General features: G+C 49.3%; 1 protein-coding gene across 4 annotated transcripts in view; it reads left to right on the forward strand.

Annotated features, from left to right (window-relative positions):
- NACC2 (NACC family member 2) overlaps positions 1-11,423 on the forward strand; it is a 55,444-nt gene extending 44,021 nt beyond the window's left edge. For all 4 annotated transcript variants that reach the window (XM_021543611.4, XM_021543616.4, XM_021543612.4 and 1 more), the window contains 5 exons: positions 927-1,094; positions 3,652-3,757; positions 4,038-4,135; positions 5,382-10,389; positions 10,452-11,423. In XM_021543611.4, the coding sequence (XP_021399286.1) occupies positions 927-1,094; positions 3,652-3,757; positions 4,038-4,135; positions 5,382-5,881 (872 nt within the window). In that variant the 3' untranslated portion in view covers positions 5,882-10,389; positions 10,452-11,423. The remainder of the gene's footprint in view (positions 1-926; positions 1,095-3,651; positions 3,758-4,037; positions 4,136-5,381; positions 10,390-10,451) is intronic.
- The last annotated feature ends 6,487 nt before the right edge of the window (positions 11,424-17,910 follow it).

Raw genomic sequence — 17,910 nt, forward strand, 5'->3', positions numbered from 1 at the left:
GGGAGAAAAAGGTGGATCATGGCAGAGCTGGGCTGCAGTTCAGCCCTGAAATTGTTCCCACCGTGTCCTGAAGTTGATGGGTCAGCCCTCGTTGCTGTCAAAATTGTCATTTTAAGCAATCCAGTGGTCTTGGACTGTAAATGTGCTTCAGAAACCAATCCTCTGTGTGCCCACAATACCCAGATTTGGAGGGGCTGGCAGGACAGCCCAGTATTCCCAGCTTTTCCATGGTACTGGTTGTTCCTGGACAGTGGTGGGATCTGGAGATGGTACATCAAAGCGAGTTGGGAAAATCTGGTATTTTGGTTTTGAAGCTACATCTTAATAACATTTTTTGCCTTGTTGATGGGGGCTTCTTTTGTTACTGTGAGGAAAAGTTGGCCTGCAGAAGGCAGAGGAAGAGAAGGTGGGCTGGAGGTGGCCGGTGGGCGCATCTCAGGAGAGGCTCTGCTGACCTTTCTCAGAACAGAGGCACCTACAGGGTCTGGATTTTAACTTCAGCAGGAAAAACCATCCAGAGAAGTAAGGATGAAACTGCTGCGGATGTTCATCGAACTGGGGCAAGTTACTGCCTGTTTAGAACCCCCAGGTGGAATTCCTGCCCCCCTCCTGGGGTGTTTGGGGCAGCAACTCCGTGTGCTGCGCTTGCTGAGCGATGCCAGCTGGGCAGAGCTGTCCATTTTCACAAATGATTAACTCAGGAGAAGTTAAAGCATAATTAGATTCTAAGAATCCCTTCTGCAGAACCTGAGGCTGCCGTGGAGGGGGAGACCAGGGGATTTTTCCAAGCTTTCAGGTGACACCTGCCCCGTGGTTGGACATCTGGAGTGGGGAATATTTCCAAGCGCCGCGTGAAGAAGTCAAATCTGACCTTCTGTCAGCTTGGTGACAGGTTATTTTAACGTTTTTCCCTTTTCATTTTGAAGTTGCCCAAGAGAAGCCGGAGCAGATCCCGCTGGAGAACCGCTCCTGCGTCCTGATCCGCCGGGATCTGGTGGCTCTCCCTGCCAGCCTCATCAGCCAGATCGGGTACCGCTGCCACCCAAAGCTCTACTCCGAGGGAGACCCTGGGGAAAAACTCGAGCTGGTTGCAGGTAGCTTTTCTGCAGAATGCCTTTGGGTTGCTGCTGTTGTCCTTCTGGAATTGTGCTCTCCATCTTGCTGGAGTTGTGTGCCCTTGCTGTGTCTTTCTGGATTATTCGTCACCGATCGTCTTTTGAAAAGTTCCGAGTTTCCTTTAATTTGCTGACGGAGAAATGTGTCATTAACAGGATTTATTCAATTGAATTAATTTAGCATTTTAATTGAATTCTGCAGCTTGTGTTCTTCCTGCTCGGTGTGGCTGCAGCGAGTCTGTTTTCATTTAGAATCACGGGTCTAAAAACCCAACAAACTCCCCTCAAAAATGACCACATTATAAGATGTACAATGCAAAGGAGATAAAATTTGTGTCAGTGAACAAGCTTTGGAAAACCTGTAAAATTTTCTTTATCAATTTACTAAGTGGTCAAATGCTGCAGCAGGAGGAGAAGGAATTGCGTTTGGTCTTTTCTTCTGTCTTTATTTTCATTTTGGGGGAAATTTACAATATTGGGAGAATTTATTCCTCTATGAAAGATTTCTGGCCAGTGTAAGGTGGAAGATGGTGCTGTTAAGAGTGTAGAGCTGGAGGAGTGAAACCAGGTGGCTGTGCCAGCCCAGGCACACCCAGCACTGCACAGAAAGTGGAAATAATTCCAGTGGAAATAATCATAATCTGCTTTTAGAACTTACCCCCAGCTTTGCTTTGCAGTTACCTGGCTGTGGGGTTTTCCCTTGGATGTAGCTGTGTGGGGATGGCTGGGCAGGACATCCCAGACCTGCCCCCAGGTGGGGAGGTTTGATTAATCCCTGCAAAGTCCTTGGTCCAAAAAGGACATGTGGCAGCACAGTCCATCCAAATCAGTTCTTCTTCCCTTCCCTTTCTCCCTTGGTGAGTAGCATGATTTCATTTTCATTCCGGAGAAACAGTCAGGATTTCAGGGCATGCCCACGAAGGTCTGCAGCTGATGGAGGACTGGACTTTGATGGAAGGCAAAGCACAGAGTACAGCCACAAGTATTTATTTTGTATCTGGAATATTCATTTTGTACCTATTTCCATTTAATGTGAGACTTCTTAAAACCATCAAGTGGTGCAGGTTATTTTCACAGTCAGAGCTGGAAATTGGTTTGAGGCAACTCTGCTTGATTTACATTTTTCAATCTGGGAAAAAAAAGTAGATTAATATCACTAACTGATAGTGGCTGCCTGGTTATTTTTCATTTATTCAAGTGAAGTTCCCCTTGCTGGTGGCTGGTGTTCACTCTGATGCCTTATCTCTCAAAATACAAAATAAACTCCCCTAATTCCTGTCTCAGACTTGGAGGGGGGGCTTGATCCTGCTGTGAAAGTTTTCCTCAACTCCTCCAAGTGGGAGTGTTTTCCTTTTGTTTCTGTTTTTTCATTACTACAATTGATTCAGCAGACTTGAGCAGCCCTCTCTGAAAAAGGGTCTTTAACAAGGCTTGCAGTCTCCACAGCACACTCGAGGGAGGGACTGAGACTGTTACTTAAAAAGAACCAAAAAACTCATTAGGTGGAAGAGAATACAAGGAAAATTCCTGGTGAGATGTGGCATGGCTCAGAGATCCAGAGGGATGCTGGATCCTGGGCAGGGTGAGTGTCCTGGGGTGCCTCTGGTGCCAGGGGAGGTGCAGAGGGGCAGCTCCATCCAGGAGGCCAGGGACAATCATCTTCCCTGGAAATCCAGGAGGAGATGTTCCTTCTCCAGCAGATGCTTTTATATCTCAAGAACAGAAGTGTGTTCTGGATCCAGCTATGACCCATTATTTAATCTTAATTAAAAGCAAAGACCAAAACCCTCTCATGTAACAGAATGCTTGAAAAATGGGATAACCTCTCCCTGGAAGCGATGCCGAGGCAGGAGCAGGTTGGTCTGTGAGCAGAGTGAAAAGGTTTGATATAAAACCTGCTGCAAAGTACTGCCAGACCTCTGGACGTGTCCAGCTGCTTTGCACAGGGCTCCTTTTTCTTCCAGAAAACATCCTTAAAGGCAGCAGGTTCAAAGGCAGCAGTTGCTGTGCATTAGAAGGAAAATTCCCTGCTCACCAGAGGTATCAAGAGGTGATGGGCTGGGGTTTTGGAAGCAGTTAGATCTGTAACCAAGTACCTCCTTGTGTGCTAGATGGGCTTTTTCTTTCCTTTCCAGCTCTGTGTTCTACAGTCCTGCACTAAAAAAAAAAAAAAAAAAAAAAAAAGAAAAGGCCAAATGGATTGGGGTTTTCTCACTTCAGAAAGAATAAATAATGTGATCTGTACATATCAAATCACAGTGTAAACCTTGCACTGTGTGCATTGGTGAGAAAATAAGAATCCTTTCATTTGATTCCCGTAGACTTCCTGCCTGTACAGATAAAATTAGGAGTTGTTATTGCCTGGGACTTGCCAAGGCCCCAAGGATTTGCCAGGATTTTCCAGAAATCCCCATCTCCTTGTAGCAGCAGGTGAAGAAGAGGTTCCCAGCAGCGAGGAGGAGCTGGGGGTGGCTCGGGGGTGGCTCTGTGGCTGTGCCAGGGGTTCATTTTGGGTTGTCCCTCTGCACCTTTGCAGGCTCAGGCGTTTACATCACCCGGGGGCAGCTGATGAATTGCCATTTATGTGCTGGTGTCAAACACAAGGTCCTGCTGCGACGTCTCCTGGCCACCTTCTTCGATCGGTAGGTCCCGTCCTGCTGCTCCTCCTGCTCTCCCAGGGGGTTCTTTGCCTTCACCTCCCAGGGGTTTAACCCCGTGTCACAAGTGCTGCATCCTCTGCACTCAGCCCTGTGCATTTGCTTCGTGATGCTTGAGAGCTTTATTCCCTTTCCATGCACATTTCCAATTCATTCCTCACCTTAAAATCCAGGTGATGCCTGCAGCAGGAGCTGAAGGGAGGAGGGCAGGGCAGTGGCTGTCCCCTGTCCCCTCTCCCAGGATGTCCCTTTGCCTCCCCCACAGGAACACACTTGCCAACAGCTGCGGAACTGGAATCAGATCCTCCACGAGCGATCCCAGCAGGAAGCCCTTGGACAGCAGGGTCCTTAATGCAGTCAAATGTAAGGAGAGGGGTGTTCTGCTGCTGGGGTGGAACAGCATGGCCCAGCCCTGGCCAGGGAAGGTCACTCTGTTGTGTGATAACGGTGGAATTGGGTTGTAGAAAAATCCATTTACTTTTTAGTTTGCATCGTTTTTTGATTGCCCAGAGAAGCTGTGGGTGGGATCTGCTCTCCATCAACCACTTCCCCCTCAGTCACCTGTGGATACCTGGAGTGTTTGGGACAGGAGGTGCTGGAGAGGGAGGAGCTGGAGGAAACCCTGAGGGGTGCAGGAAAATCTGTTCACCATGGGCTTCATATGCAGTGGAAATCACTGTGTTCTCTCACCTTGGCTGAATTCTGGGGAGTAAATCTATGTGTAAATATTACTGTGCTGGAAAACAAAACTCTTAAGCAATTTTTAAAATGTAGTTTTTCAGATCTGGAAGAGAAATCTTTCCCCTCCCTAATTGTGAAGTCCAGGGGCCTTCCAGCTGCCCTGGGAGATCTGTGACATCTGGTGAAAAGGGATAAGGGGGCAGATGTTCAGCAATGGTTGAACATGGTGGAGTCAGCTCCCTGTTAGCAGTTTTATCCTAGAGTGTCCCGACTCTGGACTTTCCAGCCATGGTCCTTCCTGAGGGGAGCTGGAAGGGCATTGCTGTTGTGTGCCAGGACATGAGATGGGTTCCTACTGCCTGGATTTGTCCCTGTGCTGACAGTTATTCACCGTGGCAGTTCCTTGGATGCTGCTCCATAACATCAGGTGCTTGGCTCCCGCAGAGGAGCAGGGCACGAGGGATTGCAGGGCCCCTGCAGCTCCCATCCTGCTGGATGTGCCAGCAGAGGGATGCTGGAGCAGCCAGGCTGCCGGGCCACGCAGGGGTGGCGTGAGGAGAGGGACAGGCAGAGGACAATCCCCTGGGCAGCCCCTCAGCTCTGACATTCCCTGCAGCGCTGTGGGTTTAGGAGCCGTTAATGGAGCTGCTGCTGGGGAGTTTGTGGGATCTTTCTCTTGTCCACCTCTGGTTTGTGGCTGTGGGGCTCCCCACGGAGTGAGGGGCCCTTCTGCATCCCCCTCCCTCTGCCAGCCGTGGTGTTCATAGCTTCAGCTCTTCTCCCTTCGCGGTTGTCTCCGGCTGAGGAGCTCCGTGTCCGTGGAGAGCTCAGGTCCGTGGGTGAAGCTCCGCTGGCACCTGGGAGCCCGGGCTCACCTTTGTGCCGCTCCCCGCCGCAGCCTGAGCCCCGTGTCTCCCTGTCTTTGCAGTGTATTGTCAGAATTTTGCCCCGAGCTTTAAGGAGAGCGAGATGAACGTGATCGCGGCCGACATGTGCACCAACGCGCGGCGCGTGCGCAAGCGCTGGCTGCCCAAGATCAAATCCATGCTGCCCGAGGGGATGGAGATGTACCGCACCGTCATGGGCTCCTCCACAAACACTGTCCCCCTGGAGCCCGACTTCCAGCCCAACGCTGCTCAGGCCTTCGAGCAGCGCATCTATGCAGAGAGGAGGAGCGAGGCGGGGACTATAGTAGCCTTGAGAACTAACACAGTGAATGTAGAGCTCAGCAATGGATCCAACCAGTCCTTCGAGCAGGGCGAGGACGCCGAGGGCGCCGGCTCCGTGATCCAGGAGGCAGCTGCCACGGATGCCATGGCGTCGGAAACCCAAAGCACTCCGCAACCTTTCGAACAAGCTTCGGGCTCCTCCAGCCGGCCCGAAACCCCCGTGAGAAGACAAGATGGTACTTATGGAGGGACTTTATAGAGAGAGCAAACATTTCATGACCTATAAGGGATCTGTAATACTAAAGCTGCTTGCATGCATTACTAATACAAAACAAAAAAATGTGATCAAGCCACTTACCTACTGAACTGCTACTGTTGCCTGAAAAAAATGTGATTTTTATTCTGCTTGTATTTAAAATTTATGAAGGAAATAATCGCATTCGTTATACTGTAAATGACTAGGTCTGTGGCGACCTACTTAAAAAAATATTGGGCTCCTTTTTTGATATTCCTGAGGTTAGTCTATAAGATTGTAGCTTTTTCTTTTTTTTTTTCCTTTCCTTTCCTTTTTTTTTTTTTGGTTTTTTTTTTTGTTTGTTTATTTTTTGTTTGTTTAAGAAGGGGAGGAGAAAAGCTAGCCACCCCCCACCCACCACCACCCTGTCATCACCCCATCCATCACTCAGCTCAGAAGTAAAGCCATCGTTAACCTTGTCCTCTAAGGAGAGTTTTGTCACTGAACAGGAAAGCGAGGCGTGTTCGGGTGCAGGTGCTGTGACTGGCCGCGTTTGTCTCGGGAAGGGCTCGAGCCAAGTGGGATGGGCTGGGGGAAATCGTGGCAGTGATGGTGGCCAGACCCCTCTGGAGGCAGGGGGAGCCTGGCCGTGGCTGCTGTTGTCCCGGGGAGGTTCCTGCGGCTCCCTGGAGCGGGGATGGCTCCGCGGGAGTTCAGGCTGGCGCGTGTCGGGAGGACTGCGTGGGATGCAGGTGGAGAGCCTGGCTGCCCTTGTGCTTGTGGTCTGGTTTTTGCCCAATACAGCTGGCTTTGGGTTTGGTTTCTCTCTCCCTTCCTCCCTCCCAGCCACTCCTTTTCCTTCGCTTCTCCGTGGTTGCACCTTCACGTCCCCGCTCCTGGGCTCTGTCACCCCTCTGCACCCCAGGGCGTGCAGGTCCTGGGGCACCCACTGCGAGGGGAGGAGTCCCCCCTCAGCCTGTGAAGGGATTTAGGGAGGAATCTGAGCGTGGAGAGCGTGCTGTTCTTGCTGCAAAGGGCACGGAGTCGGGAGCTCGTGGCGTTGGCTCCTGGCAGCATCCGCACCGGAGGCAGAGCTCAGTGCGTGCAGAGCTCACCCTCTGCCCCCTCCCTCCTCTCCAGGCCAACCAAATTTTAATCATTTGGAGTGTACTGGATGCAAAAATTAAAAAGAAAAAATGAGCTTTGATCCCTTTTGTGAAGAGGTTTTGGGGAGGAGGAAGTGCTTTGCCTCCTGCTCGCCCTCCCGCATCCCCTTCTGGGAAAAACCCAATGTGGAGTTATTTGTCTTTATTTTTGTTGTTGCAGGCTGATGTCCCCAGGCTGTGGTGACTGTGGTGGCCTCGGGATGGGACTTGTGGGTGTCCCTGGAGCCTGATGGGCAGCAGGTACCTGCTCTGTCCCTCACCTTTACAAAGAAGTGAGCAGAGTCTGTCCCACAGAGCAGGACCCTGCAGCTTCCCCCGAGGGCTGGGGCCAGGCTGGGGGTCCCACGGGGGATGGGGACAGTGACATTAAAGCCAAGTTTGGCTTTTTCCTTTTTTTCCTTTCCTTTTTTAATGATGGTTATTTTTACTGTGACTTAACGACCTGCTTTAATGACACTTGCAGCTTGTTCTCTAACACGTTGGGGACTAGGAACAAGGTGCACAAAGAGTCACTTTTTGGCTGCTGTGGCTGTGCTCCTCTTTTCTTTCCTGCTTTGATTCCCTAATCCAGACAGCGCTTTGCTCAGGGTTTTCTTCCTTCTTTGTATTTCCATTGGGAAAGGGGGAGCGGGGAGAGGATAACCCAAATTTTGGCCATTTGTTTTGTTTTCTTTGATACTTGAAGCAGTTTTTTTTGCATCGTAACTAACGAGGCTGCCCAGCCTGTGCCACTGCTCCTGACACAACAAATCAGTAATGAGGGCAGTCCTGCCCCACGTTGGGTTTTGGCACGGCTTTTTTGGGGGGGCTGTGATGCCCCAGACCAGGTTTTGGGGGCTGGTGCAGGTGCAGAGGTGTGGGATGCTTCGGAGAAGTGGGAATGGGCTCGGCTCTATTTGCACTTTACCCACGTCACTAAACAAACCCAGGGACCACGGGCTGAGCTCGGGGGGCTTTGTCCCCAGCCATCCCTGGGGACACGGAGCAATTCCTTGGGTTGTCCCCATGCCCTGGGGACAGCTGCTGGAGGGCAGCTCAGCCAGCCTGGCGGGGCTCAGGTTTGGCTGAGGACCCTCCCGATCCCCAAATCTTTGAGTTTGCCAAAAATTTAAGGCAAAGCTGGGAGCGGCTCCGGGTGCCGGAGATCAAAAGTCGTCCCTTGTGTGTGTGTCTGTGTGCATATATATAAATATAAATATAGAGAGAAAAGGTATTGCAGATGATTCTTCCTCCTCCTCCTCCTTTTTGGCACTTGCTGGGGGTGGGGAGCAGGCTGAGCCCCCCGGCTGGGGGCTGCACTTGGCTGGAGGGATTTATTTGGACCAAACCTGTTCCCAGACAGCCGGAGGGGCCACCGGGGGGGCAGCAGCAAAGTACTTGAATGGCTTAGGACAGAGAGTCTGGAGAGAGTCAAGTTGCACAGTGAAAATATATATTTTTATACCTAGCACAACTTCCTGTATATTTTGGGGTTTTTTTTCTTTTTTTTTTTTTTTCATTTCATTTCATTTTTTTTTTTTCTTTTTCCTGATTTGGGTTTGTTTTATTAATTATTATTATTATTATTATTATTATTATTAGGAAGGCAAACTTCTAAAATGTGAAGGGCGTTGGGTTTTTCCTTATCTGGTAGATGAGGGCAAGCATTTTGCACTAATGTTTCCTGTGTGTGGAGGATTAATGATATGTTTGAAAATGTTATATGGCAATGATTGTATTCTTCCGAGAAAAAAAAAAAAAAAAAACAACAAAAAGGCAAAAAAAAAAGAATAACCCCTTAAAACTGAATGTAAGGTGAGAACAGAGCAGTCCATCGATTGTATGCGGCTTTCCTGAGTGCCTTAGAATTTTTTGATCATTTTTTTTCCAAGGAAAACAGATTAAGAAGATCAGATCATAACCGACTCCTTCCTCCTCTTTGTTTACGACACTATTTTAAATTCTAGAATTTTGGGGCTGCTTTATAATGTGAATAGGAACCTGCATTCATCTAGGTCTGACAGTGTAAAATCAGAGCATCAGTATTTATGGTATGTCTGCACCTTTATTCTTATGCTTGACTATTAGCAATATTACCTGTATATTCTATATCTAAAGTTATACCAAGCACCTTTAACGAGCGCAGAGTTAAAGCACCCGAGTTCCCCGCAGCTGCCCTGGCGTAGGACCAGCTCCTCTCCTCCTCGTTAGCGCTAATTAAACACCGCTTTGCCGAGGGGCTGCGTGACCCTCTGCCAGCCCCGCTGCCGGGGACACGGGGACATTCCCGGCCTCTCCGGAGCTGGGAGCGGCTCCTGCTCGGATCCCCGGAGCCACGATTCCCTCCGCAGCTTCCCCGGGGGCTCCGAGCCCACGCAGCGCCCCGAAACTGGAACTGCCCGCGGGGTTTGGGGAGCAGAGCCCCTCCTTGGTGTCCCTAAGGGCTGTCCCCAGCCCTTGTCCTGCAGAATTCGGGGAGCAGAGCCCCTCCTTGGTGTCCCCAGGAGCTTTGTCCCCCTTGTCCTGCAGGATTTGGGGTGCAGAGCCCCTCCTTGGTGTCCCCAGCCCTTGTCCCCCTTGTCCTGCAGAATTTGGGGTGCAGAGCCCCTCCGTGTGTCCCCAGGGGCTTTGTCCCCCTTGTCCTGCAGAATTTGGGGTGCAAAGCACCTTCTTGGTGTCCCCAGCCCTTGTCCCCCTTGTCCTGCAGAATTTGGGGAGCAGAGCCCCTCCTTGGTGTCCCCAGGGCTTTGTCCCCCTTGTCCCGCAGTATTTGGGGAGCGGAGCCCCTCCTTGGTGTCCCCAGGGGCTTTGTCCCCCTTGTCCTGCAGGATTTGGGGAGCAGAGCCCCTCCTTGGTGTCCCCAGGGCTTTGTCCCCTTTCTCCTGCAGTGTTTGGGGTGCAGAGTCCCTCTCTGTGTCCCCAAGGACTGTCCCCAGGGACTTTGTCCCCCTTGTCCCGCGGTTTTTGGGGAGCAGAGCCCCTCCGTGTGTCCCCAGGGCTTTGTCCCCCTTGTCCTGCAGGATTTAGGGAGCAGAGCCCCTCCTTGGTGTCCCCAAGGGCTGTCCCCAGCCCTGTCCCCGGGGCTGGGCTCACATCCCTGGTTTTTCTGGAAATCGCTGCTGCGAATGGAGAAGGAGCTGTGGGAAGCCGGGCTGAGCCCCGGAGTGTCCCCTGGGTGTCCCGGGGTGTCCCCGGGGTGTCCCGGGAGTGTCCTCGGGGTGTCCCGGGAGTGTCCCCAGCTCTCTCCGGAGTGTCCCCAGCTGTCTCTGGAGGGTCCCCAGATGTCCCCGGGGTGTCCCCAGCTGTCCCCGGAGTGTCCCCAGAGTGTCCCCAGCTGTCCCTGGAGTGTCCCCAGCTGTCTCCGGAGGGTCCCCAGCTGTCCCCGGGGTGTCCCCAGCTGTCCCCAGCTGTCTCCGGAGTGTCCCCAGCTGTCCCCGGGGTGTCCCCAGCTGTCCCCAGCTGTCCCCAGCTGTCCCCGCAGCCCCAAGGCCAGTCCGCAGCCATCCCGGGATTCAACTGCTGTTCCAAGTGTTCCTGCTCCAAACCCTGCTGGGAGCGAGCGAGGGGACGAGTGGGGCACACCCGCCTTGGAAACCCCTCCACTCCTCCTCCAGTTTCTTCCACTGTTTAAAAGCGTTTTGCACACACACAAAAAAATAAATAAATAAATAAAAAATTTAAAAAAAATAAAAAAATCGTGATTTTTATGTCAAGGTTATTAAAAAAAAAAAAAAAAAAAAGCCAAAACTTGCAATACTATTTTTAGCAGACGAGAATAAAGAAAAAAAAAAGAAGTAAATAAAATAATTAATAAATAATAAAAAACAACTGAGTATAAATGTATAAATATTTTTGACTTGAACATTTGGATGGCACTTGATTCAAATAGAACATTAATCCTTTGGACAGAATGTTTGGGGAAAAAAAAGGACTTAAAGTACAAGGTTGTTTTTAAAGCGTCTTCATAGGGTATTAAGTAGTACTGTAATTCATGACTGTTAAAAATACTTTCTGTGCTGTAAGGAAATCTCACAGTACCACTGAATTATGTTCCTCAACTGTCTCAGCCACGAACGATGCTAGCTTCTTTTTTTTTTTTTTAATTTTATTTTATTTTTTATCGTGCATTATTCACTAGTATTTATGTGCTCTTACTCTGTATAGTTCAGACTGTTATTTTGTAGCCATGGCTGACACGATATATCAGTAACTAAAAAAAAAAGAGAGAGAAAACATGAAACCCCCCCTGCCCCGAGCTGGAACTGTGCTCATAGCTGTTTTCATATGATGAAAAAAAATTAAATCCATTAAAAAAAAAAAAACAAAAAGCAAAAAAAACCAACCCAATGTGATCATTAATTGTAAAACGCTTTGTAAAATTCACATTTACAAAATAATAAAGTAAATTACAATTAAAAGGTTTCCTTTGCTCTGTTTTCTGTCTGTCTGGGTGGTGGCCAGTGTTAAGCAGGGGGTTGTTAATAGATGCTGAAGGGGCTCTGGTGGCTCAGGCTCCACTCCAAGGTATGAAACAACCCCCACATTTGGCCAGTTGAAGGATTTTGCCCAAATTTTGGGATTTTGGAGTTCCCTGCACTGCCCTGGGCTCTCCCCCCACTTCACCTGATGTGAATTTTGGGCATTTTTGGGCTTTTTTACCTGGACACATCACACCCTCCCTCCCTCCCTCCACTTATAAACACTAATATTTGTTGTTATTATTACCATGGTTTAAAATTGAATTTGCAGCACTCCAGACTGTGGGGTTGTTGTTGTTTTTAGCATGAGGACAGGAGAAAGGCTGAGCTGGAGCAGGGTCCCACGCAGGGCTGGCGGTGTTGGTAATTCTCTGTGATGGTGCTAATTCTCCTCTCTCTAATTTTTACCCTTTTTTTTTTTTTCCCAACCCAATTGGCCATAAAATTGCTGAGAAGCTGCATTTCCTCAGCTTAGCAAAATAGAAAGTGCCCAAAACCACTTGCATTTGGGGTTTCATTTAATCTCATCTCACTGAAAAGGGAAAACACAGAAACTTGGATGCTTCGCGTACGGCGCATTCCGCCGCGTTACATAAACCATTTCAAACTGATTTATTCTAAATGAGTTGTTATAATCAGAATTTTCCTTATGAGCAGCTTTCTTGCAAACGTCAGTATTTCATGGGGGGAAAAAAAAAAATCATAAAAAAACCCAACCCAAGCCCATCGTACGCCCGCTCCAATATTTCAAACTGATTACTTCTAAACACCAGCGCTAAAATTAGGTCTTTGGTGTGCGGTATTGTCAGAGTGGGTGTATTATGATCTGCAGGGAGTATAAAAAGATAAATGAGTTATTTAACCAAGTAAACGACGTTGCTGTAGAAATGTGCTGAGGGAAAATGCGCAGGGGGGGGTTGGCCCACAGCGGCCGGGCCCTGGGATTGCGGCAGCGACGCGAGGGGAGCCGCTGGAGCGGGCGTGGGGGGACGAAAGGGATCTTTCTTTGCATGAATGTTACTGGTTTTATTGTTATTGCTGTTAAATAGGTGTTTTCCCCCCTGCCTGCGGTGGGGCTGGGATTTTGGCAGCGCCAAAATGAGAGGGAGGTGGCTGAGAAAAGCGATGGGGCACCCATGGGTGCAGCCCTCCCCAGGGCATTATTGGTGTGTTCTTAGGACTTAACCTGCCTTAATGTCCTTGGGATGTGCTCCAGAGGGAGAGATGTTGGAGCACTGCACCTGCTGAGCTCTTTGGGTCTGGCTCTTTATTCACACCCTCCCAGCTGGGTGCTGCAGGTGCAGATTGTCCCATCGTGGAACTCCAGGGACAACACTGGAGGGATATGGGATCAGGGATCACCAGCCCAGGGACAGGAGAGTCTGGGATTGCAGGGGCTGGTCACTGCAGAAGGTGTTGGCCATTGCAGGTGTTGGTATTTTCATATATTGGCCATTGTAGGTGTTGGTATTTTCAGCTGGCATTGGCCATGGCAGAAATTGTTGGCCGTTGCTGAAGGTGTTGGTCATTGCAGACATTGGCCATTGCAGGGGGCTCTGGTCATTGCAGGAGGTGGTTATTGCAGGTATTGGGCATTTCAGGAGTTGGCTATTGCAGGTGTTGGCCATTTCAAGAGTTGGTTATTTCAGAATTTGGCCCTTTTTTAGAGTTGGCCACTTCAGGAGCTGGCCATTTCAGGTGTTGGGCATTTCAGGAGCTGGCCATTTCAGGTGTTGGGCATTTCAGGAGCTGGCTATTTCAGAAGTCGGCCATTTCAGGAGCTGGCCATTTCAGGTGTTGGCCATTTCAAGAATTGGTTATTTCAGGATCTGGCCATTGCAGGGCTTGTGGTTGCCACTGGCCACTGCAGGAGCTGCCTCTCCCTGCTCCTGCAGCGGGGACACCAGCAAAGGGAACAAGACCCAAACCCCATGCAGGGCTGGCTCCATCCCCCTCATCCCCTTCCCCAGGGCTGCTGCCCCGCGGGGTGCGAGCCCGGGGGGCTCTGGGGGTGCCCCCTGCCCCTCTGGGTGAGGAGGTGGGACAGGGATGCCAGCCTGGCCCGGGTCCGGGTGAGGAGGTGGGACAGGGATGCCAGCCTGGCCCAGGTCCAGGTGAGGAGGTGGAGGTGGATGCCAGCCTGGCCCGGGAGCTGCCATAAATCGCTGCCCGCTCGGGGCTGCTCCTGTTTCTGTGCATCTCCTGCACTGAGCCTTTTAGAATCGACTGAGGAGAGACACTCATGCAGGACACGGCTCGGCTGGATCGTGCAGGACACAAAATACAAATCGAGGGTGAGCTCTGCTCCTGCCTGGGGTGGGATGCTGGCAGCATCCATCAACCACAGGCAGGGCTGCGGGGAGAACCTCCCGTGGCATTGGAGGGTGGCTTTGGGGTGATAATGATAGGAATTATCATTATTATTATAATTATCATTCTGTTATCATTCCGGGATGAAGGGAGGTGTTGGAGGTCCTTGCGGTGGGGACAGCGGTGGCACGGTGACAATGCAGAAAGCTGGTGTGGGGGTAATGAGGCTCAGGTGAGGCAGGAATTTGATTTTTGGCCGCCTCTGCTGGGGTTGGGATGAGGCAGGGTTGATGTTTTGGTACCCAAATCCCTCCTGCTGGGTCTGGTTTGGGCAGGGTCCTGTGGGACCAAAGCTCATCCCTCTGGGAGAGGAATTAGGGCAAAAAGAGAGGGGGGAAAAAAGGCAGAAATGCCAAGCCACAAACCAAGGCAGATAAATCCAGGAGGGCAGTGTAATCTCACTCACCAGGCCTCACCAGAAGTTAGAATACATAAATTATTGCACCTAAAAGCATCTCTAATTTCACTTGTGAGTGATTCACCAGGACGCAGCAGGCTGCCCTCTGCATCTCCCCATTTGATTAGACATTTGTACCAAGACAGAGCTCACGCTTAAAATAACATTACTGGAATGGAGACGGACAAGAGAATTCATTTGAATGGAAATCAATTTGATTAGAAAAGTAAATTACCCGCTGTCTATGAGCAGCACATTGTGGCTCAGAATAATAATAATAAAAATAATAATAAAAAAATAAATTGGTGGCAGCAAAGCATCTTAAATGATTTTTACGGACCTGGCAGTGACTGAGCTGTGATCCAGCTGTTTCCCATGTGGAAACAGGGCTGGATCCCCCACTCCTGGTGCTGGGACACTGCCAGGCTGAGCTGTCCCATGTCCCCGGGGGCCCTGTGCCACCAGGAGCCCCAAAGTGCCAGGGAGGGCAGGAGCTGGGCATGGTGTCACCACTGAGGTGGCAAAGAGCCAGGGAGGCCATGGGTGCTGGCAGCACCCCTGGGTGCTCCCTCCAGGTCCCTCCCTTGTGCCAGCTGCACACTTTGCTGAGCTGTGGTACCTCCTAAATAATCAATTGGTATTTAATTCCCATGTGATAACTGTCTTATTAAATCTAAATTTAATGTGTATTTGGGAAACCCTAATTTAAAGTGTTACTGCATGCACCATCTGGTGCGCTCTCTAAATACAAATGCAATAACATAATTCAGAATTACATCATAAAAGTAAGTTATAAGAGATTAAAATGCACAACTCTGTTCTTCAGTCAAGGCAGCTTTTATGCTTTTGCTCCTGACTTAGACACAAATCACAGCCAAAACATCCCTACCCTGATTAAGTGATTTTTTTCTGCTGGGATTTTGGGTTTAATGGGGAGCAGGAGTGCACAGGAGGGAGGCTGGGTGATCAGGAGCTCTGGAGAGGTGGAAATGTTGCCCAGAGCAGCTGTGGCTGCCCCAGGAAGGGTCCCAGGCCAGGCTGGACGGGGTTTGGAGCACCTGGGACATGGAAGGTGTCCCTGCCATGGCAGGGTGGCATTGGGTGAACTTTAAGGTCCCTTCCACCCAAACCATTCTGGGTTTCCATTAAATTCTCTTCTCCCTCCTGCCAGGGAGGTTCAGGGCTGGGCACAGGGACCCACTGAGCTGCCTTTTGTTGAAAAATCAGTCAAAAACATCCATGAGTTGGGTGCATCAATGATCTTTTATAGTGGCAGTAAATCTAATATCTTTGCAAAACCCCCTATTTTCTCTCTACGTTGAATGAAACATGAGATCCCTTAATAGAGAGGGAAATTAAAATCTAGCTTTATTGCAGTTCCTGTAACTGGTATCTAAGCTATTAATAATCAATCCATTCTTGCTTAAAAGCCAACATTTATCACCCCAGCTGAGCTGCCGGGCACTGGGGGGAAAGCACAATTGACTGCAATTACACTTTGAAAAATGTTATCTGTGCCACTGACCACTGGGGATGAGTGATGAATTCCTGCTCTTCCTCCCCTCTGCAGGTTCATTCCCCCAACTTTTATTATTGGGTGGTTTTGATTATTCTCCTTCGGCCTGCCTTGAGGGAGGATCTGCGGGGAGGGATCCGTGCTGTCCCAAATTCGGGAGGATCCTCCTCTGCCGAGGCCAGAGGGACCCCAAACCCTTCCAGATGCAGCAGAGCGACTCCAAATCTCTTTTCACCACCCCCCACACACACAGGTTTATTGGCTTTACTCCTGCCCTTTCCAAGGGGGAGGAAGAGGCTGGTGCAGGAATTGATTTCCTGGAGCTCCTGGTATTAATGAAGCTCTGACCGCAGCTCTCCCACAGCAACATCCCGCTCCCACCAGAATTCTCCAGACTCCAAACTTTTCAAATGAGGTTTGGGGTTTTTTTTTTGTTTTTTTTTTTTTTTGCAATTTAAAATTAATAATTGTTCTGTCTAGAACAAGGATAATTAAATGCCTGTTCATCCTCATTATTGTCAGCCGTGTGATTTGTTGTTTTCTCCCTAATAAAATTAACCGGTTTAACTAATGGGTGCCAAAACTTGATAATTAAAGCTGAGCAAATAATTTGGAGCAAATAATTTGCAACAAATAATTTGCCCAGTGGGTTTGGCAGGGCCCAGGGTGGGTCTGGGGCTGATGGTGAGGGGCTGGGAGCCACTGGAGATGCTCAAACCCCCACAGGGCACTCCAGGGAACCTTCTTTTCCTCACAGTGGTCATTTTTTAATGAAAATTATTTGGGTTTTTTTTTAATTTCTAAGGAAAAAGGTTCCCTCCACGGACTTTTGCTCACACCTGCAGCACGAGGCAGGTGTAGTGCTCACCTGTGGATGAAATCCCAGAGGAAAGAGCAGCTGCTCTCAGGTAAATCCCAGTGAGGATGTGGAGGTGGCCAAAAAATGGCAATTCCTGGGGAGGAGAGGAATCAAAATAACGAACCAACAAAAGGAGCTTGCTCAGACACCATCTCCCAAGAAGAATGGACTTTGAAATGATGCTTATCAGCCAGGTTTCATTCCGGCAGCAGTTAAAGAAGCTTTCAGAGGTATCGCAATTAATTTGTGAGTTTATATTACACATTACAACGTGAGGGGCCATTAACGAGGCGGTGACATTAAATTTAATGTACTCGGTGAGTTTGTCTCTCCCTCCTGGGTGTATTCCCTGGATGTTTGGGGCCTGGCACTGCCGGATTTCCCCATGGGAGCTGCTGGAGAGGCTGGGGAGGAGCTGCCAGCGCCGGGGGTGGCACTGAGGTGGCACTGGGGGACACTGGGGGACCCAGAGCTTTGCCCCCCAGCTCCGTGGCACAGCCAGCAGGGCTCACAAGGAGAATATGGAGTGTCTCATACCTATAACTTTAAATTAAAAAAGCAATGTGCTGTTTATTGGCGCTGCCGAGTGTCTCCGGAGCGGGAGGCTCATAAAGATCATATTACAGTACAAGCCATTATGCAAAGAGTTTACTATATATACATTTCTAAATGCTTCAGCAAACAGCAGCCTCCTTATGAGCAGAGCAGGATAACTGGTTCGTTTGGGGTAACAAATGATCCTTGATTTGATTTTAAATGCAATGACAGCAAAATTTATTTCTTATTTAATCACTTGCCAGAGCTGTTGAGGACGGGATGGTATTAAACTGCACAATGCAGCATATGACTACTGAATCAGTTGAAATAGGCATAAGAATATATTATGTTTATAGGATAGAAAAAGATTGTACAGCAATGCATATAACTAGAATGGGTATTTTTGTCATTTATACAGTAGCTTATATCATTATTCCTCCCCGCTTCCAATTTTTCAGTAATAAAAATACAGGGGATGTGATTCTCTTTGCATAAACCAACTTGATTCTTTATTAAATATTTTTATTAATCTGAAGTACTACAAAGCATTTGAGCAGATAAATCAGGCTCCGAATAGTCATTTCCTCTCTGCTATGGCTCTATAAAGTGGATTCATTTATGAGCGTGCACTACCCGAAAAGAAGGTTTCCATATTCATTACCATGCTCCCTCATGGTCCTGGTTTTTCATCCCACTGGACCAGGCAGAAGGGTCTCCAAAAGAAGCAGGTTTTGGAAATCTGCCTGGACTT

This window comes from Lonchura striata, chromosome 17 (assembly GCF_050655825.1).
Source record: "Lonchura striata isolate lonStrDom1 chromosome 17, ASM5065582v1, whole genome shotgun sequence".
NCBI lineage: Eukaryota > Metazoa > Chordata > Aves > Passeriformes > Estrildidae > Lonchura > Lonchura striata.